This window comes from Vigna radiata, chromosome 4 (assembly GCF_000741045.1).
Source record: "Vigna radiata var. radiata cultivar VC1973A chromosome 4, Vradiata_ver6, whole genome shotgun sequence".
Taxonomy (NCBI): domain Eukaryota; kingdom Viridiplantae; phylum Streptophyta; class Magnoliopsida; order Fabales; family Fabaceae; genus Vigna; species Vigna radiata.
The window spans coordinates 5,925,429-5,948,207 of NC_028354.1; the positions used below are offsets into that span (position 1 = coordinate 5,925,429).

Below are 22,779 nucleotides of genomic sequence, written 5' to 3' on the forward strand. Positions count from 1 at the left end.
CCCTAGGTTAGCACGAGAAAAGAGAAGGAGAGGGAAAGGCTTGACGGCGGCAACCGGTGGGGAGCTGTGGTCGACGGTGGTCGCTGGCAACCCCTTTGGTGGCGTCGCGGTGGCCGTTCGGTGGAGGCAGCGACGAGTGCGTGACTGGCGGGGTGATTGCTGCTAAGTCTTCTGGTTCAGAGAAGAGGGTTGGGTGTCTGCGATTTTGAGTGGATGCAGAGTGAGGGGAATGAAATTCGACCCCTAAGCAAAATCCTAGCCTGGGTCTTGGGCTGTTTCTTTTCGTTTTTTTTCAAAAAAATAAAAAATAAAGAAACCAAACCTTTTTCCTTCGTGCACCCTCGTTTCTTACCTGCTGCAACCCCTCAGTCATACATCCTTTTTTTCATTATTTTTCCTGAATCTTGGGCCAGCGCTGGGCCAAACCCTAAAACAAACAAAAGGAAAAATCCTTTTCTGCACCCCCGTTTCTGCTAAGTCGAATCTCTTTTTCACTTGGGCTTTGGCCCAATCTGTTATAAAAATTTAATTTGGTTTGCAGCCCCCTTTTTCATTTTCTACCACCCCCTTTCCACCTGGGCTTTGGCCCAATCTGGTTATAGGAGTTAAAATCGGCCAGTACCCCTATTTCTGCTAACACGCACCCCTCTTTCCTTTTGCACCCCTTTTTTTTTTTTTATTTTATTTCACATCTCTGGCCACTTGGGTTTAGGCCCAATCAGTTTTTTTAAAGTGGTTTGGACACCCCTTTCTTTTATTTAAGCACCACCACCCTTTTTATGATTTTAATATTATTATTTTTATTTTGTCATTTAACTTTTAGTGTATTTATTTTTACTTTTTATTTTACTTAGTTATTTACCTATTTATCTTATTTTATCTTTTTTTTTTAAAAAAAAATATATATTCAAAAATACTAAAAAATATGTTTAAAGGGTCCAGCACATGTGTGATCGCACGCATCGTCCTTGTGCTAGACACNTTTTCTTCTTCTTTTATAAAAATACCAAAAATATATTTTTAAGGGATCTAGTACATGTGTGATCGTACGCATCGTCCTTGTGCTAGAAAACCCTTTCTTTTCTATAAATAAAAATTAAAAATATATATTAAGGATTCTAGCGCATGTGTGATCGCACGCATCGTCCTTGTGCTAGAAAACCTTTTCTTTTTCTTACATAAAATTACAAAAATACCAAAACATCCTTTCTCAAATAAACAATCAACTTTTCACCAAGAACTACGTTATCCTTGATTCTCCACCAAAAGTGGAGATACGTAGGAGCAAGGCCAGTCCTTGTCAGGCTCATTTTCCCAAAAATCCAAATTTTCCAAACTAACTTTCCAAACAATCCTCCAAACAAATCTTCCAAGTGGTTTCTAAAGAACTACGTAACCCTGATTTCCCAGTCCAACTGAGAATACGTAGGAGCAAGGTCAATCCTTGTCGGGCACAAAAAAACACAAAAAATTATTTTGTTTTTCTTTAGAGTTTTATTTTTTAGGGGAAATTAAACATTTTGCAAACCACATCAAATTCGCGTATTTAGTTAAAGGTACTGCGTTAGGTCAGGCGTTGTGGGGGTGCTAACACCTTCCTCACACGTAACCGACTCCCGAACCTAATCTTTGGTTTTCGTGGACCGTGCTTTATCATTTTATGGTTTTTCCGTAGTTTTCCAGAATAAACTATGGTGGCGACTCCAAAACTCTTTTTCAAACTCGTTTTCTTTTTGGATCGTCGTCCCGTCGCGATTTTCCGGTTGCGACAAGATGAAGGAGAAAGGGTTGAGAGGAATGAAGGAGGTGATTAAGGGTTTGGGGTTTTCTTTTTTTAGTTTTGAGAATGAAAATTATTAAAATATCCTTAACCTTAAACTTAGAATTCATGATATATAGGGGTATTTTTGTCTACTGAAACCCGGTACACATTGCTAAAATGTACCAACTGAAAAACAGGCGTACGTAAGTTAGCAAACCCCATATATATATATATATATATGGGTTTGCTAATTTGCGTACGTCTGTTTTTCAGTTGAATCAGTTTAGCAATGTGTATCGGGTTTCAGTACACAAAAATACCTTATATATCATGAATTCTAAGTTTTAAGGTTGAGCGTATTTTAATAATTTTCATTTTCAAAATTAAAAAAATAAAAAAAGAAACCCCCAAAACCCTTACCCACCTCTCTCATTCCTCTTAACCCTTTCTCTTTCATCTTTTTCACTTCAATCTTTTATTTGTCATCTCTACTCTAGCCCCAATTGAAAAAAATGAGAAACATTTGACTTATTTTAATAATTTTCATTCTCAAAACTAAAAAAAAAACCCAAACCCTTACTCACCTCCTTCATTCCTTTCAACCCTTTCTCCTTCATCTCTCTCACTCAAACATTTTCTCTGCCATCTCTGCATTAGCCCCAACTAAAAAAATACTCATTATTAAACGATTTACTTTTGTAAAGAGTTGAGTCATTGACATATTCACCTTCCGAAAAAAATTTATTCAAAATCTCTTTAATTTCATTATCTTTACTATATATATTACAGCCGACGGGTACAACTTGCACCAAGACTTATCAACATCCTTCCTTTACATTATGAGACTACTACATAACATTGCTTCGTGGCCATTTAATTTTTTTTCGTAGAAATTCATTAACTTGTTTTCCTTTACTAAAGAAAAAAACAAATCAAAATACAATAAAATTCTCAATGATAAAATCAAACAATAAAAATCCTAAATCTTGAAAATTTTTTAAAATTATATAAAGAAAAAATTAGGTTCTTTAATTTTTTTATTTATGTAAGTATTTTTTTTCTCTAACCATTTTATTTAATAATTAGTTTTTTTTAGTTGGGGCTAGTGCATAGATGATAGAGAAAATGTTTGAGTGAGAGAGATGAAGGAAAAAGGATTGAGAGGAATGAAGGAGGTGAGTAAGTGTTTGGAGTTTTTTTTTTTTAGTTTTGAGGATGAAAATTATTAAAATAACAAAAGTGTTTCTGATTTTTTTTTCAATTGGAGCTAGAGTAGGGATCACAGAGAAAAGGTTGGTTGGAGTTAAAGAGAAGAAAGAGAATGGGTTAAGAGGAATGAGAGAGGTGGGTAAGGGTTTGAGGGGTTTCTTTTTTTATTTCTTTTAATGTTGAGAATGAAAATTAATAAAATACCCTTAACCTTAGAACTTAGAATTCATGCTATAAGGGTATTTTTGTCTACTGAAACCCGACACACATGGCTAAAATGTACCAGCTGAAAAACAGACGTACGCAAGTTAACAAATCCCTTATATATATATATATATATATATATATATATATATATATATATATATATATATATATATATATATAAGTCCTTTATTAGTAAGAGGATAATAAAATAAACTAAAAATATACTAGAGTTTACAAAAGAACCTATAAATACAAAAAGAAAATAATCTATTTTATGTTTGTGCACTATCACCATCTTATACTTGGTTCACAAAAACATTTTATTTTGCTCATACATTAAGGTGATGATTGCAAATAAAAAAAAACACAAACAAAACAATCATAAATTATAGACTTTACTATCCAGTTATATGTGTTAATGTCAAACTTTAGTGGGTTATGCACTTTTGATAACCTATACTATTCTATAGAGTCATTGTTAATAAGTTGCATCCCACCACACACAAAGTTAGTCCGTTAGCGTCTTACGTGAAGGTAAAGTCCCCTTAGACTAGGATTTCCTACTCCTCTCACTACATATATCACCCTTCTCGAAATTATAATTTTCAAATTGAACAATCCAAAACTATCTTTTTCTTAATTCTCTTAATTTTTGGAAGTTATATTTTATTTTTATAAGTTAAATGATTTATGAGTTGTGTAATTCTAGAGCTATTTGTTTTAGAAAAAAATGACTTCTAAGTTATATAGTCGAAAAGTGAGAAATGTATATTTTTTTATATAGGGGTGCATGGAGAAGTTTAATGTGGTGCGGGAAGAAGCTGTCTGTGGCAAATTGCAGACTTGGGCCTTGACAAACGTACTATGCCGGCCCACATATTGCACTGCGTGGCGGGTTGCACGCTGGACGTGTCTACTCAGACTCACTCATCTCTTCCAAAGCAAGCAACAAGCACCGGCGCTCTCTCTCTCTCTGTGTGTCTTCTTTGAATTGCGATGAGCGAGACGAGTTCATCGGCGCATGACCCCGAGCCTCCTATCCGGCTCAACCTGCCTCCCCTCTCACCGAGCCTCTTCGACGCGGAACCATCGGAGCTCCAACAACCCAATGGATCCGCCGTCCGAAACTCCTCTGATCCCTCTAGCCCTACTAGCAGCGGTTACGCCGCCGAGCAGGGTAGAAGCACCGCCACAATTGTCTCCCAGGTCGATGAGGTCCTTCATAACGAAATTCAGGAGATCACCATCGACGATCCCCAACCTCTCTCTCACTCCTCCCGACTTCCCGGAAAACGACACAGCGATGAGGTATATATACCTTTCTCGCTAAATTCTTTCCTGCTTCATCATAATGTCCTTCGCTCACTCACTCTCATGAACAATTACACTTAACCGATTATTGATCTAAGATTAGATTACAGGTTCATGTTGAGTTGCGTGACCGTTGCTATTGATCTCGGCATAATGCAAATTAGGCGTATCTAGTGAATGATTTCGAAACCTGTTTCTTAGGATCTTTTTGTGCGCATACTGATTGTTCTTTCGTGCTTCCTGTGCCATTACTCACTATGATGAACTAGTGTTTAATGAGTGATTCCGAAATTCTATTAGCGCATTTAGAACAGAAGAGTGATAAACTTGAAACTGGACTTCCTTTTGTTTTCAGTTGTTTTGTTTCCTTAGATTTCACCGATGGAGATTAAACGCTGCAATGTGGTATAGGGTTTATTCAAAGACAGTTTTTTTAATTTAATTCTCAATTTAATTATCGTACTAACTAAATGATGATCGTGATTTTGAGTTTATTACATAAATAGAAACTGTGGGGAAATGAGCAGTGTTGTAGAATCACAAGCGTGAAATTCTGGCCAGGGAGAGGGGGTTGGCAGCTGAGCATTTGTTGTCGTAGTTACGATTCTGGTTGCAAGTCAAAATTAAATGCTCGAGTATAAATTAATACGATGACAAAATTATGCGGTAATATGGGTAACAATCGGGACTAAATAATATTTTGGTTTCAAGCATTACTTTTGAATTTCAATAAAATCTTGTGGATTTTAAGAGCTAGTTGGCAATTCTGATTAAGAACTTAGTTTTTCCGATATGGATTCTTTAAAATGACGGCACTACAGCGAAGATATCTGTAAAGGCTGTAATATCATATTCTGTTTGATTGATGAATAAAGTGCAGGATGATGCTTCCATTTCATGGAGGAGAAGGAAGAAGCATTTTTTTGTTCTCAGTCATTCTGGCAAACCAATATATTCTAGGTTAGTGTTTGTCAACTTAACAAACTCCCCTAAATTGCTGTTCATTTCTCTTTCTAGGGTTGCTGGTTCAAAACTTCACATCCCATTCCTCGATTTCTTGTCTCAGGTACGGAGATGAACACAAGCTTGCTGGTTTTTCGGCAACTTTGCAAGCAATCATTTCCTTTGTGGAAAATGGGTATTGTAGCTGTCTTTGTTGTGACAATTATAGCCCAATAGTTTCTAATTACAGCAGTATTCCTAACTACAGTCCAGTATCAACTGAATATAATTTGAGTGATTTTTCTAACAGCTCTATTATGTTTTCAGGGGTGATCATGTGAAATTGGTTAGGGCTGGAAAGCATCAGGTCTGATCATACAGTTATCTCTTGTAAATTTTTTTTTTCTTATAAGTATAATTTCGTTTAGACATTACTTTCAAGCCTAATAAATACTATGCTAAGCACAATGATATCTTAATCCTTTCTGAGCTTTGAAGTGTAAGTTACAGACACAGGATGTAAGATATTTTTGGAGAAACTTTTCCATAAGCACTTCTGAAGAAGAATAAAAAATGAAATTAAATTCTCCATAAGCTAGAATTATCTTATATGTAAATTAAATAAATGAAAGTTTAGAGAGGCTATTTGAGAGAACCTCTACAAATTAGTTTGTGCGTAAGCTATTTTCTGCTTATGGAGAAACTAATGTCAATTTTTTTTTTTCTTATTTTGTTTTCCTAAAAGGGCTTATAGAGAGGTTAATCCAAGCATGCCCATATTTTTTTTTTCTTTTTGATTAGTGAGCTGCTCACCTGATGTTATCAGTGTTTAGGGGGATGAGGCTTTTATCTTTTACCAATAAAACGATTGTATTGTGAAATCTTGTTTGAATTTATGCTATAGGTGGTTTTTCTTGTAAAAGGACCAATTTACTTGGTCTGCATCAGCTGCACGGAAGAACCCTATGAGTCACTAAGGGGACAGTTGGAGCTTTTTCATGGCCAGGTATAATTGTGTTGGACTTGAGTTGGATGCTTATGTGCCCAATGGAAAAGTGGATTTATTGTTTGCTTGCTTCCTTTTTCTTCAGCTTTGTATTTCTGAACTTGGTAATTGTGTCTGTTTTATGTCATTGAAATAGACTAGTTATGTTGCAGCGGTTGTATGATGCATCTCTATTATTGTTATGTATGCAGATTATTGTTATACTAACAAAGTCAGTAAACAGATGTTTTGAGAAGAATCCAAAGTTTGATATGACACCCTTGCTTGGTGGAACAGACCTTGTTTTCTCTTCACTAGTCCACTCTTTTAATTGGTTTGTTTCTCTGCTCTGAACACATTTATGCCTTTTAGTTGCAGAAATGTTAAAACATTTCTATAAGATAGAGAGGGATTTTTGGTGCTTTTTATGTACTTTTCTATGAATTTCTTTGGGGGGTTGGGGTAGTAAGGGTTATATACACCTCAATAATTTTATTTTTTGATGGTGAATATTGTTCTTTATCTGATTGTTTCAGGAACCCAGCTACATTTCTTCATGCCTATACTTGTCTGCCTCTTGCATATGCAACAAGGCAAGCTGCTAGTGCCATCTTGCAAGACGTTACTGATTCTGGTGTTCTGTTTGCAATTCTGATGTGCAGACATAAGGTTCAACACTGAATTTGTCTATTTACATGCTAACATAACATGATAAAATAATTCATTAAAGGTTGAAGGCAGGTAATCAGTCTAGTTGGTGCTCAAAAAGCCTCTCTTCATCCAGATGATATGCTGCTCTTGGCCAACTTTGTTATGTCATCTGAGTCCTTTAGGCAAGTAAAACTGAAACTACTTTTATCTTTCAGACATCATTTCAAAGATTTTTTATAGTATAGTTTTTATTTAATGTAGATTTTCTAGTTTCTGTTTGGCGGCATAGTTTTATATTTATTCAGTCAACCTTGACTCAAACAGTAAAACTTCTTAAAACCCGTGCATTAACTATTCATTTAGACTTTGAATTTCTTCTGCTTTATGGTTATTAGACTCAGAGAAGATGCAACTCAAGTCTGTATGCTCCTCTTGAGAATTCTTTATTAATTAGTGATGATACAATATTTTTTAATAAATGTTTTTGCTACCAATTATGGAGATAATTATATAATTACAGTTGTACAATCATGCAACATCTGTAACCAAGGAATCTGCATGAATAATAACAAATTTTCTGCAATGTTCTACAATATACAGCAATTAATTAATAGCAAATGTTTTGCAAATCAATTCCTTTGACAATGGTACCTTTTTACATTTTTTTTAAATTTATTGGGATATGAATATGCAGGACTTCAGAAGCATTTTCTCCTGTTTGCTTGCCACGATACAATGCTTTGGCATTTTTGTACGCTTATATCCACTTTTTTTATGTGAGTTGTTGGATTTGATTGCACTAAAATTTGCTGTATGATTTTCATCTTATAAATGAAAGAGTTCACACAGATCGTGACATGTAAATATTTGGCAGGATGATTTGTATTTGATGCTGCTGACCACGAGTTCTGATGCATTTTACCATCTTAAGGATTGTAGGTAAATGATAGTTTAATGGTCTGACTGCTGTTACTATATGATCCGTGATTCTAATTTTGAATAAAACTAAAAATGAGGAAAACAAATGATGGTTCATAGCAAAGAGATCCTCATTCTCTATGTAGCAATATCTATCTTGCGTTCATAGCTCAGAAATTTGTTTGCCAATTCACAGGATTAGTATTGAAACTGTCCTTGTGAAGTCAAATGTCCTCAGTGAAGCTCAGAGATCCTTGGTAGATGGTGGGATGCGTGTGGAGGATCTTCCTCCCTTACCTTATTCAGGATCTTCACATTTAGGTCAGCATAGGCTTCCATCAGATTCTCCTGAAAGATTAAGGGAACCTGATTGTGGCATTGGTGGTGCTGCTGGGTTGTGGCATTTCTTATATCGTAGCATTTATCTAGATCAATATATATCCTCAGAGTTCTCATCACCTATTAATACTCCTAAGCAGCAGAAAAGGTAGTGATTTTGTGGAAACATCTCTGGTTTTTAGGTAGCTGTCTCTTTTTTTAATGCCTAATTGTTATTGTCAGCAGTATAACTTGCCTCCATTATTGCAGATTGTATAGAGCTTACCAAAAACTTTTTACATCCATGCATGATAAAGGACTTGGGCCACACAAAACCCAGTTTAGAAGGGATGAAAACTACGGTAACTATTTTTTTGTTCTTGCTCTGCAGAAGGGATAGGTTTGAGATATTGAGTCTGTTGTAGTTATCACCTAAATCTCCTTCTGCAATATGTGATCAAAGTCATTTTTGTCTGTGGCATATCCTTGTGCTTTTAGTCCTGGATGTTTCAAATGGAGTGGTTCTATTGATGAGCGAACTCCTTATTTTCTGTGAGATGCAAATAGAGATTAAACCGAATAATAGGTTAGCCAATCTATAAATTTTGTTGTGCTGTGAAAAGTCAAATCTGCTAATGAGAACTAAACCTTTTAATGCATTGAGATATAGTTGTGCCATTTCATTTGGATGCTTTGTAGAACAGAACAGACAGTGATCAGACTTGTTGGATATGTTTTTTTGGCAGTACTGCTTTGTTGGGTAACACAGGATTTTGAGCTTTATGCTGCATTTGATCCCCTTGCAGACAAGGTATTTTTTTTTTCCTTGCCTACAACATTTCGCAAATCTTAATTATTTTGTTAGACAAAAAGGTCAAGGTTCTCTAACTACTATAGTTTCTATCACCGGCCAACTGTATATTCATAATTTATATTCAATGAAAATCTGCAAAAAAGTATTTCATGTTTAGATTGCAACAGTTGGTAAAAATTCCTCCGGTCCATTACTTTGGGAATAAACCTTCAATTTGGTGTCTAAATTATCACTCTCTCCCTAAAATAAACGTTAAACTAAGGAAGTTATGTGAGTTGTCCCTAAAGTATTAGATACCATGCTTCATGGTCCCTTAAATATTGAAAGAATCTTCGAATTAGTCCCTCTCAAAGAGTAAAATATATCAATCTAGGGACTAAATTGAGGATACCCAATTCTTTAGTTACTAGTATAATCTCATTAAAAGAACTGTTTAGGAGAGAGGATGATACTTTAGGGAATATATTGACGGTTCAAATTTGTTTGGGGAATGGTGGTATTTATTTTGTTACTGTGGTTGGATAAAGTCTGACTATTTTTGCACACTGAGATACGCAGGCCTTGGCAATAAAGACTTGCAATCGGGTGTGTCAATGGGTAAAAGATGTGGAAAATGAAATATTTTTGCTAGGAGTTAGTCCCTTTTCGTGGTGATTTTCCGTCAAATACTGTAAACGTGTATGAGAATGTTCGTTTAATAAAAGTTCTATAGAATTTATTATTTCCTTTTTTCCTCATTGTCTTCTACTAGGAAATTCTTTGATGGAAAATTATATTATTAGTATGTCAGTGCTTACAGCGGAACTGCTGCTCGGTTGTAAATTTTTCCAAATACCATTAGTTTTATTGCATTTATATTTATTTGAATAAATTTATTTACATGTACTTATAAAAGAAGAGAATAAGGTTTGATAAATTGAAGTTTTGTACAAGTTAAAATAAACTCGCACACTTAAAATTGTTTTTCTTCTTTTGATTTCTACTATAGTAAGGTGCATAAATTGAAGTTTTACACTAGTTAACATAAACTTGGATACTTAACATATCTTTTTTCTTCGCTTGAATGTTGCTTACATAGTTTACTGATGGAAAATAAAGATTTTGATATTGACAACTCGTTTTCAAGGATAATAAAGTAGTTAGAAAAAAAATATTGTACTAATAAAAAAAAAAGATAGGAGAGAGGGAGATAGTAGATGTGAATTTTGTGTTTAAATTTGTTAGGGTATTAATCATATTATTGTTCTTTATACAAAGGTTTGATTGGTGTGATGGTTCAATTCCAGTGGGCTACTATTTAAGGGATGATGTTCCATAAAGCTCATTTTCATAAAATGTTATGATATGATCCTATTGAAAGACGAGAGTCTAGACTGACGATAATTCATTTGTTTTTCTTTTTCTTTTTTTTTATTGATTGAAGATTTTAGCACTGAAAATTATGTCGATAAATTATCACTCCAGAATTTACTCGATGACATTCCGTGAAAATAAATAAATTTATATAAATAACATTTATTTAATATTTTAATAGTATAATTAAGTGAGATAGCTAGAATAAATTTGTGATATTAAAATAACTATACTTAGTAATGGGTAATAATTATATAAAGTTTCTAATAAATAAGTTTATATAAATATTACAAGATATAAATTGTCAAAATTATAAAAATTGAATGGTTGTAGATGTCAATTTTTACGGTTATCTTTTTTGTATTTGTCTATATTGTCGTTCGGTATTTGGCCGTTCGGTTATTCTTTTCACTACGATGATCATCCTTCGGGTACGATGATCATCATTTGGGTGTGAGCAGAAGGTGTTATTGAACATTATTTAGAGGATGCTTTACATACCTCTGGTCTTTAGTTTAAATTTCTTTTTATTGAAATGTTTAGAATACCGTTCGTCAATACACCTTTTGTATTAGACCGATCGGTATTATTATGTGAACCTTGACCGTTCGGTCTATCATTGTACATCCTGTTCTTGTAAAAAAGGTTCAAATTCTATATGATGTTCATGTTCCTTTTCTCTTTACTTGCTCATTCTCTTTTATTATTTATGTTAACTCTTAGAATAAATTATAGCTTGTGTTATATATTTATTGGATAAGTTCACACGAATTTAGAAATTACAAAATAGATATATAAACTACCTTATCCTATAGTATTATGTTTTCAAATAAATGTAACTTCTATACTTTTTTAAAAAAAAAAATTTATAAGCGTTATACGAATTTATAATTTTTTTTACTTAAATTTTAAAATTCACTTACTACCTTATATATAATTAAATTTTAAAATAAAATGTTATTTATGTACTTTTCAATTTATTTTCATAGATCCGTTTAAATTTGCGTTACAGGAACTTATAATTTTTTAGTTAAGTTTTAAAATGTATTGTTTTGAGTCAACCAGTTATATTACTCTTAATTATTAACTGATGAATGTAACATCGCAATAAATATATAACAGAAGCTATAATTTATTTTTTTAGGAGTTATCATGAATCATAAGTGAGAACAGTAATGAATAAGCATAGGTGGATGAAAGAGGTAGGAAATATCATTAAAATTTAAAACTGTACAACAGTCAGATTGGATACAGCATTTACAAAATAGACCGAATGGTCTTAGATAAAGTTCATTGACCTAACGGCCAACATCAAAAGAAACTAAAATAAAAGAAACTATCCTAAGGACTGGATGGTCCTGCATAACTCTCGGGCACGACCTCCACGAGTTGCTCGGCCTGCACGACATCCTCCAGAGTAGCCTCCAAGGTATCCTCCAAGATGCCCTCTGCTCACACCCAAAAGGATGATCATTGCATCGAAGGAAATAACCGAACGACAACATACACAAGGACATGACAGATAAGGGTAAGCTTATGTAAACTTAATTAATCATTTCATCATACAAATAAACACACAAACTTAACCAATCTACATTTTATTCATACAATTACTTGTACAGGCATCCTAAGTTCATTCATCTATGACCGACTACTAAGACACTGTCCGGACGGTATGAACTACGTAGCCCGACGTCCCTAGCACCCGGTGTGGTGTAGTAGCTGCCTTTACTTATCAGCTGCCACCCGAGGTTAGTCCTCAAACGATCATCTGTTTGTATGACCGCGGACCTCCTGCCATTCCCACACATGAGTAACCTTTCTCTACATGAGAAAACGTCATCACGGAATATCAGGATCAGGACGACAACTAGAGTCTGACCATGTTCATACTTTACCAACCATCACCACTTCATGGGATATTCCTCCATTGGAATTCTCTTACTCAACCAAAATCAATCAATTTCACGCCATTACTTCCAACGTAATAAAACCATGTTAAAGACATGACCGAATGGTCTAACACAGAAGAAAACAAAGTGTCAAGAAAATTTAATAGGAGACCGAATGGTCTATCATAAAGAAAATTGAGTATCAAGCAAGACCAGGAAATTCAAAGACAACTGATTTATGAAAAGGACTGAACGCTTAATAACTGAATACAATTTACAAGACCAAGTACTATATAAATCAGATCGAACGTTTGTGAAATAACAAAGTTCTCTTCAATAGACCGAGTGTCAGTACAAGACCGAACACTCTTTGGAAAATAAGTAACAGTATGAGACCAGGCACTTTTACGAATACATAATATTATAAGCCGAGTACTTTAAAGATTAGGTATGGGTGTAAGACCGAGCACTAAAATAACCGAAGGCTGGTTTATGATCAAACACTTCAAAACCGAGCACTTGGTGTAAGACCGAGTACTACTAAATCATAGTAAATACTAATTTATACTAAGCATTTAATAAGACCGAGCACTAGATCTATGACCAAGCGCTTCACATGATCGGACATTCTTTAGGTGAGTAATAATAATAATATTATGAAACCAAATGCTTCATAGGTTAAGTGTCAGTCTAAAACCGAACACTTGTAAGACCGAGCAGTTTAAAGGGGAGGACCGAACGGTCCTAATGACCTTCGACCACAGACCTCAGAATTTCTAAGTTTCCTACATTTTTCTAAGTTTCTAACCAATATCAGGCAATTCATACATCAACATACAATATTTCATCATACCAATTAAATCAACCAACATACTTTATACATCAAACATACATTAAATCATACATACAATCATACAAAGAAATTATAATTAAATCTTATAAGCTTCCCTTACTTCTAATCCAGTTAAACTCTTCAGGTAGGTGGACAGCAACAATCTCTTCAAGGTTTCGAAAACTCTAGAGTTAAATACCAAAATGTGTTCAGAGAAATGGTTTAACAGTTACATGCAAGCCTTAAGGGTGCATGCATGCAAGAAGACAAAGAGGTTTCAAGGATCATGACACTTACCGGTCCCGAACGGAAATCTGCTTGGTGCAAGTTGAAGGTCGTGATGCCGGTAGCAAGAATCCTGAATGGATGCAAGTGATCTGAGAAGAGATGAAGGTTAGAAATCTGGAGAGAAGATTGGGAAGTTTAGAGAGAAGGAGGAGAATTTTGAGTTTTCAGAAAGTTGGAGCTTTGAGGAAGAAGGTTTGCATGGGAAAAGTGTTGCCAGGTTTCAATCTCACCTTAAATACTGCCTCCACTTAGAACGTCCGACCACTCCTAGCTTGCCACCTGACTTCTACTTCCTGAAAGTTCACAGTTCTTCTGTTACTGCACGGATCACGAAGAAGGGAATTAAAAGTTTGACAGAGTTGGTCTCCCACTTTACCAGGAAAGACTGGACGGCTGACACGTGCACCCCACTAAGGATGTGACAATGAATTGATTTAAGTTAACAAAACTTTTACACATATTTAAATCAACTTTTCTTAAATAAATTTCTTAATTCTAGCAGTGCCAGCTATTACCTCCCTTTTAGTTATAAAAAAAAACTATCAATTAATTGTATTCGATTTTACTAATATATTGATATTATTCTTTTTTTTTTTAACTTAACACTTTAATCATTGTTAATAATTTTTGAACTAAATATATTTTTCGTTGTATGAAATTTTGTTAACACTTTAATACATTTTAGTCTATTAATTTTAATAATAAATGAATATCCTCTAACCCAAATTTGTTAATTTTTTTTTTTTACATTTTGAATTGACATTTAAGATGTTTATATATCACTTAACATATTTTAATTTAAATATCAGTTTTGATTGACTTTAACATGTACAAGAAATTTAACAAAATTAAAAAATATATATATTATTATTTTGTAAAATTTGAAAACTAAATTATATCAAGTTGCAACCAAAACCAAACTCCAATTTCACGTTTTAACAATAAATAATTCATACCGATATTTTGAAAAAAAAAATTATTTAAAACAAAAACAAGTTGTCAAACTTTAGTTGGACAAAGGATAGAATTTTGAAAATTATCAAGAAAATGGAAAAATAATAATAGAAAAATAAATAATACTAAATAAAAATGATTATTTTTAAACTTCATATAATATATAATTATAAAGAAAATTAACTTCCACATTTGCCTCCAGGTCCTCCAAATTGGATAAGGCCTTCTTTATAAAGCTTTCCAAAATCTTTATAGTAATAAACACCATAACAATCACTGTTGTCAGAAAAGGTTCTTGTCATAATAGATTTAGGTATATAAAATTCTCTCGATGCATCTTGAACCATGGGAGATCTAAAATAACATGCATGGTCTTTGATTCCATTAGGGAAATGCCCAGTTCCCATTGGAGGACTAAGACTTCCAACCTTAGCTTGTGTTCTCCCACCCCATCCAACAATCGATCCTGATCCCAAATTCGAGAACAATGCTGCTGGATAATACCCAATGTTTATATTTGCTGCACTTATCCACCAATTTTTTGTCTTTGGATCCTAAAAATACATCACACTTTTACGTTATAAAATGCGTAGACCTTTTATAATTGTTAAAACTATAATATCAGAACATTTATTATTTTACTCGTCATAATATGTCTTTTTTATGGATAATGATATTTAGATAACATTTTTTTGACAACATTTAAACATTGATTACGTGTTAATCTGTGATTGGTCAAATATTACTCCACAATCAATAATAATAATCACAAACATTATCGTGGAATAATTTTTGACCAATCACAGATTTGACACGTAATCAATGTTCAAATGTTGTCAAAAAAGTGTTGTCTAAATATCATTATCTCTTTTTTATACTATTATCTATTTGTTTACTTAAAAATGTACTTAAAAGGATAAAATAGATATTAATAATGCATAATTTAATTTTAATGAGAGTGAAATTTAATTGCATAATTTTCACCTGAATAATAGAGATGAGAACCTCATAAGTTGGTCCACCGTAGGTACTTATGTTGGAGAAACCATCTCCAAGGAAAATCTCTTTATTAACCTGAACGAAACCTCGACAACGAACATTGTAACATCCTGTCTTTTTAAAATTATCACTCTGCAATTTTTGAACATTATTTTAAATTTAAAGAAATGGAATGCATGTAACATAATACATGAAACTAATAAATAATATTCATTTTTATTTAAAAAGCTTAATTTATAGTGTTTATGCAAAGCACAAACATCCCGTTGTCGTGGAAAAAAAATGTGAAAAGAGACATGTTTCATTTATATAATTAAATTAAGATTAAATAAAAATATAATGGTATCTCTTCTTACCGTCCATGCTGCAAAAAAATGGGTCTTTGTATCACCATATAATGCTGGATCCACCTGATATCAAAACATGAGATCAATTAGAAACTATTTTATATTCTGTTTTATCTATATTTTAAAATTATTCTCATAAAAAATAATAAATATGATAAATTTTCTTCACAATAATACAATAATTATATTGTTTTTGTTTTATTTATTTTTCTTTACATCTAACATAGTAAATGTATGAGTACAATAAGAAGGAAAAAATAAGTATTTTTTAAAATTTATAGAACGATAGATAAAAATAATAGGCGCAACTAAATTTTAAATATCTCAGAAATTTAATAAAAATAAAACTGTTATTTTAAATAAAACAGTTATTAAACAAAAACAATTTTTTTTAACACTCTATAGAATACAAAACTTTAATAAGAACATAAATAAAAATATTTATTTATTTTTTATTAGTGTTTAAAATATAAATCAAATAACTTAAATTGACAAAGAAATCATAAATGTAATCATTATAACTCACATGCCATCCAGCAGCTATTTTGTTGGTAGATTCTAGAGGTCCATTTTCTACCCATATGTGAGATATAGAGCTTTCACCTTTTCCAACCATGGGATTATATACGCTATTAATTCCGCTAACTTCATACAAAGGAGCATAATTTTTTGGAATAAATAATTCTGCAATCTATGAAATTCAATATATTAAAAATACTAATCAACTTCAAATATAATTTATAAAAATAAACAACCAACATTGCATAAGGTATCTTACATGAACTCCAGGAATATCTTTAACCAATGTATGACTATTTAATAATAAATTTCCTTTAGTAAAATCATATTTTACTCTTTGTATAGGAACTGTTCCTTCTGGACATTTTTCTCTGTAAAGCCCAAACATAGATCCAATTTCTGAATTATTCACACTTGTTTTTTCAATTAAATTTTCAAAGTTGGGTTTCAGCTGCAAAATAAATAAAAAATAAAGTTTAGAATAAAAATAAAATGAAAGAAAGATTAAAACTTAAATCCAAAACATTAAAATATTTTAAAGCTTCTCATTTTCTATATAATTAAATGTTTTTATTATTTACCTGCAAAGTATGGTTTATTAGTAAAGGATGATTAAATGCTGGTTGTTTATAAATGTCAAAACAATCAACAATGTCTCCAAACTCTATCTATACAGTCAAAAATAAAAATAATAAAATTAGTAATTCATGTAATACGATATAAAGTTAAAGAAAATTAAATAAAGAGATTTAAGAAGATTATGAAATACATGAATAGTCTTGAGTGGAGACTTATCACTTATCTCTGATTTTCTGTCAAACTCCAAATTTTCATTCAATATATTTTGAAAACCATCAACATTATGACTAATCACGAAACACAAGCACAAAATAAAATACAATATATTCATCATTGTTTTCTCATATAACAAAAATGACTCGATGATGTATCTATATATAGAAAAAGAATAAGGATTCATCTGTTCTAAAAATAAGTGAACTGAAATACTCTTCATCCTAATATTTCATTTTATTTTGAAATAACCGATGAAATTAATTGAATAATTAATGCATTTACTTCTTTTGATAAAATCATTAATATTTTTCAATAAATTCTCTCTTTGTATTTAATACTCATTTTTTATAAGAAAAAGTATTATGAAAATATTGCCTGAATAAAGTCTTATTACCTCTTGGTGTTACTAGGACCACAAAGGAATTGAAGGATGAAACGTTGAAGCTCAATTTTAAGATAAACTTTAGGTTAAAAAAAGTTCATTATATTTGTTTTATGAGTGGAACCGAATATTGCGTAGACCGAAACCGAATTCACGCGTGAATTCTTCTTCTTCGTGTATTCAATCTCGTTTTTTTTTTTTAAAATATATTTTAACACCATTTTTTAAATTATTTTGACACTGGTCAAAATGTGATTGAACGATTTTAAATTAAAAAAAAAAAAATTGGTTTTTCTCTTTCAAATATACCCTTGTTTCAGCTTCTTTTAATTTGAAATCGTCCAACCACATTTTGACACATATACAGTGTCAAAATGGTATCAAAAAATAGTGTTAAAATATCATTTTCCTTCTCTTTTTTATGTTAGAGTAGTTGATATCCCATTCTTAGATTTTAATTTAGAATGCGGATTAGTTTGACCATGTTAAATATAGTGAGAGTCTAAATCTTAATATAATATGTAACATATTTTTAAGATATTATATTTAAAAAAGTGAATAACTCATTATCACAATTCACTTTTCTTTCAAAATATAAAAATCGATTAATCATTCTCTCATTTTATAAATATCGTTATGACTACGAAATAATGAATTTGGTTTAAAAAAAATCTAGAAATAAAATTTTGTACAATAATACTTTAAAACTTAAATAGTTTTTAAAGCAAACACTTTTATAACAATATTTTTTTTTAAGAAATTACTAATATAGTTATATTCATTTATCGTTTATGTCGCTTTACAAATTAGGATTCGACCGAGTAAAATAAAATAAAATTGAAGTGGTCATTGTCCAAATAATTAAATATGCAATATGTTAGATATATTTCATGGACTTGTTATGCATTGCTTGAATATTTAAAAATACAAAGATAAATAGCCTTTGCAACACATGAAGATGCCATTAGGCATAGAATGATGAAGTTTGGGTTCCAGAATAATGCAGAAAAACAAGACCAGAATAAGTGCATGAAAAATATTATATTTATTTAATTTTTTTAAATTATTTTTATTTTTCCCACAGTGTTGGAAGTCTCACATCGACTAGAGATAAGGTCAATTTATAATATATAAGTGAGGTGCAAACCTCACCTTATAAGCCGATTTTGTGGGGTTGAGTTAAGCCTAAAAACCCACTTCTAACATGGTATCACACAGTGTTATTTTAATATTTCATTCCATTACCCTGTTATTTTTCTTTTTGGTATGAAAACATGTAAAAAATAAAGTGAGAATAATGCTTCTCTTCTTCTAATGTCCTTCGTAACACGTGTTTTGAAAACTTTTACTTGTAAAATTGACATATATTATTCCACTGAAAGAAAGTTATATAATGTTGTATAGCATATTTTTAATCCATGCATATTGTATTGTATTGTATTTGTCACGTATTTATTTCAAAATTAAATTAACCTTTAAATAACATTTTTTTGCTAAAAGAAAGTAAATACTCATAGTAAAGTTTTTGTTTGATTATCATGTCTAAAAGCATTAATCTAACATACTTCTTTCTGTTTATATGATGCTAAATATCCTTTTATAATTTAAATATTTTTTGTCCACTTGGTAATTTTGTTCTAGTAGATAAAAATATGTTAACTTAAAAAAAATATATATATTTCATTTCAAAATACCTAATGGTAATATAATAAAATAATTATTGTATACACATGCTAGTTTTGGCAAAAGAGGATTTTAATACTGTGATTATCAAATTTGGAATATTGTTTGTATTCATTTTAATTTAAATTGTTTTGTATCAACAACAGCTTTTCGTAACTAGCTAGCTATTAAAATTGCAGTAAAAAACTAAATTAAAAGCACATAATTTTTTAATTAGAAAGAAAAATAATACAATTTTAATCTACCCAATAATTTAACCAATATACAAAATGTATCTTAATAATGTGATCAATTATCAAGTTTGATGATTGATTGCTTTGATGAGTTTTTGACAGCAACACAATTTTCTAATTTAATTACTCTTTATATATATTTAAATGACCAAAAAATAATATCATTGACACTAGAATTAATTTAAAAATATGTTTATATTCAAAATCATATATAATTTTGTTTATTTACCTAGAAATGAAATGCATCCAATCAAACTACACATCCAAACTCAATATATCATATTTACTTTTACAAATCCTATATTTAGTGCACTAAAATGATAAACAAGTTTAAAATAATCTCAGATTCTAAACACCAAATTTACTATTATATTGATTCGTTTAAAATTTCTCAAATCAACCAATTTCATAAGTTTTACCATTTATGTATATATGCCAGCATATTAAACACACTATAAACCAAATTCTATTGAAGTAAAAGACTAGACAAGTTTTAATTGGCATTAACACAAACATTTAAATCAACTTTTCTTAAATAAATGTATTGTTTTGAGTCAACGAGTTATATCACTGTTAGTTATTAACTGATGAGTTGATTTAAGGGAACAAAACTTTTACACATATTTAAACCAATTTTTCTTAAATAAATTTCTTAATTCTAGCATTACCAGCTACTGCCTACCTTTTATTTATAAAAAAAATATCAATTAATTGTATTCAATTTTACTAATATATTGATATTATTCTTAAAACAAAAATTAATTTAACACTTTAATCATTGTTAATAATTTTTTAATTAAATATATTTTTAGTTGTATGAAATTTTGTTAACACTTTAATACATTTTAGTCTATTAATTTTAATAATAAACGAGTATCTTCTAACCCAAATTTGTTAATTTTTTTTTTTTACATTTTGGATTGACATTTAAGATGTTTATATACCAGTTTTGATTGACTTTAACATGTACAAGAAATTTAACAAAATTAAAAAAAAAAACCTATATTATTATTTTGTAAAATTTGAAAACTAAATTATATTAAGTTTTAACCAAAACCAAACTCCAATTTCACATTTTAATAATAAATAATTCATACCGATAATATGAAAAGAAAATATTTAAAAGAAAAACAAGTTGTCCAACTTTAGTTGACAAATGATAGAATTCTAAAAATCATCAAGACAATGAAAAAAATGATAGAAAAATAAATAATACTAAATAAAAATGATTATTTTTAAACTTCATATAATATATAATTATAAAAAAAATTAACTTCCACATTTGCCTCCGGGCCCTCCAAATTGGATAAGACCTTCATCATGAACCCTTCCAAAATCTTTATAGTAATAAACACCATAACAATTAGTATTGTCAGAGAAGTCTCCTCTCATAATAATAGATTTAGGAAAAAACTTCTTTTAACAACACTTTTTTAATAATTTTTTGACAATATACGTGGCAACTTATGATTGGTCTGTTTTGTTAGAAGTGGATTCTACGTCTAACTCAACCCCACAAAATCCGCTTGTAAGGTGAGGTCTGCACCCCACTTATATATTGGCCTTATCTCTAGCCGATGTGGGACTTCCAACACCCCCCCTCACGCCGAGGTATATACATCTCGAGCACTCAACTCAACCCCACAAAATCGGCTTGTAAGGTGAGGTCTGTACCCCACTTATATATTGGCCTTATCTCTAGCCGATGTAGGACTTCCAACACACCCCCCTCACGCCGAAGTATATACATCTCGAGCGTGAGACTAGATATTAATAGGTGGTCCGATAACGACCCAAATAACGGGTGGAACAATCTGTCCAATAAATATCGCTAGGATAGGCTCTAACCATAGCTCTGATACCATGTTAGAAGTGGGTTCTAGGCCTAACTCAACCCCACAAAACCGGCTTGTAAGGTGAGGTCTGCACCCCGCTTATATATTATAAATTGGCCTTATCTCTAGCCGATGTGAGACTTCCAACACGTTTTAAATATTTTTTAAATATAAATTTAAATAAACCAATAAAATGATGACACGTGTCTCATTGTTAAAATAGCTATAAAAAAATGTTGTCAAAATATTATCGTCCAACCTTAGCTTGTGTTCTCCCACCCCATCCAACAATTGATCCTGATCCCAAATTCGAGAACAATGCTGCTGGATAATATCCAATGTTTACATTTCCCGCACTTATCCACCAATTTTTTTGTCTTTGGATTCTGAAAACATATTACACTTCTATGTTTTAAAATACGCAGACTTTTATAACTGTTACAACTATGATACCAGAATATTATTATAAAATATTTATTTTATTTATCTTAACATGTCTTTTCTGAACTAATGTTTATTTGTTTACTTATAAATATATTTAAAAAGGTCAAACGAATACATAATTTAATTTCAATTAGAGCGAAATTTAATGATATAATTTTTACCTGAGTAATAGAAATGAGAACCTCATAAGTTGGTCCACCATAGGTACCTACGTTGGGAAAATATCCACCAAGAAAATTCTTTTTATCAATCTGAACAAAACCTCGACACTGAACATTGTAACATCCCGTCTTCTTAAAATTATCACTCTGCAATTTTTTAATATTATTTTAAATTTAAAGAAATGGAATGTGTGTAGCAAATACATGAAACAAATAAATAAAATTCATTTTTTATTTAAAAAGCTTAATTATAATCTCATATCAAGTGTTTTTGCAAAGCACGAACATCCAGTTGTCTTAGAGAAAAAAAATGTGAAAAGAGACATGTTTCATTTATATAATTAAATAAAAATATAATGATATCTCTTGTTACCGTCCATGCTGCATAAAAATGGGTCTTTGTATCACCATATAATGCTGGATCCACCTGATATCAAAGAATGAGATATATTAGAAGCTATTTTATGTTCTGTTATATCTATGTTTTGAAAAAAATTTCACAAAAAATAATAACTATGATAAATTTTCTTCACTGTAATACAATAATTATATTGTTCTTGTTTTATTTATTTTTCTTTACATCTAACATAGTAAATGTTATAATAAGAAGGAAAAAGTAAGTATTTTTTAAATTTTATAGAATGATAGATAAAAAAAAAAATAGGCGCAATTAAATTTTAAATATCTCAGAAATTTAATAAAAATAAAACTGTTATTTTAAATAAAACAGTTATTAAACAAAAACAATTTTTTTGGAACACTCTATATAATACAAAACTTTAATAAGAACATAATTAAAAATATTTAATTTTTTTTATTAATATTTAAAATATAAATCAAATAACTTAAATTGACAAAGAAATCATAAATGTAATCATCATAACTCACATGCCATCCAGCAGCTATTTTGTGGGTAGATTCTAGAGGTCCATTTTCAACCCACAT

At 30.9% G+C, this 22,779-nt stretch overlaps 2 protein-coding genes across 3 annotated transcripts; one reads left to right on the plus strand and one right to left on the minus strand.

The window, feature by feature from the left end:
* The first annotated feature begins 3,953 nt into the window (after positions 1–3,953).
* Positions 3,954–9,972, plus strand: LOC106759469 (vacuolar fusion protein MON1 homolog). Of its 2 annotated transcripts, XM_014642655.2 has the most exons (14): positions 3,954–4,486; positions 5,370–5,449; positions 5,556–5,627; positions 5,759–5,798; positions 6,336–6,437; positions 6,629–6,750; positions 6,953–7,085; positions 7,158–7,249; positions 7,762–7,843; positions 7,942–8,006; positions 8,182–8,472; positions 8,574–8,665; positions 9,050–9,114; positions 9,676–9,972. In XM_014642655.2, the coding sequence occupies exons 1-14, from the start codon at positions 4,175–4,177 to the stop codon at positions 9,769–9,771; spliced, it is 1,644 nt and encodes a 547-aa protein (XP_014498141.1). In that variant the 5' UTR covers positions 3,954–4,174; the 3' UTR covers positions 9,772–9,972. The 2 variants fall into 2 exon arrangements, with proteins under 2 accessions (XP_014498141.1, XP_022635423.1); XM_022779702.1 differs by lacking the exons at positions 7,762–7,843; positions 7,942–8,006.
* Positions 9,973–14,615: 4,643 nt separating this feature from the next.
* LOC106758285 lies at positions 14,616–22,779 on the minus strand. The gene is made up of 9 exons (XM_014641222.1): positions 22,723–22,779; positions 22,208–22,261; positions 21,835–21,981; positions 16,883–16,969; positions 16,561–16,752; positions 16,309–16,473; positions 15,792–15,845; positions 15,421–15,567; positions 14,616–14,990 (listed from the first exon to the last, which is right to left on the minus strand). The coding sequence occupies exons 1-9, from the start codon at positions 22,777–22,779 to the stop codon at positions 14,616–14,618; spliced, it is 1,278 nt and encodes a 425-aa protein (XP_014496708.1).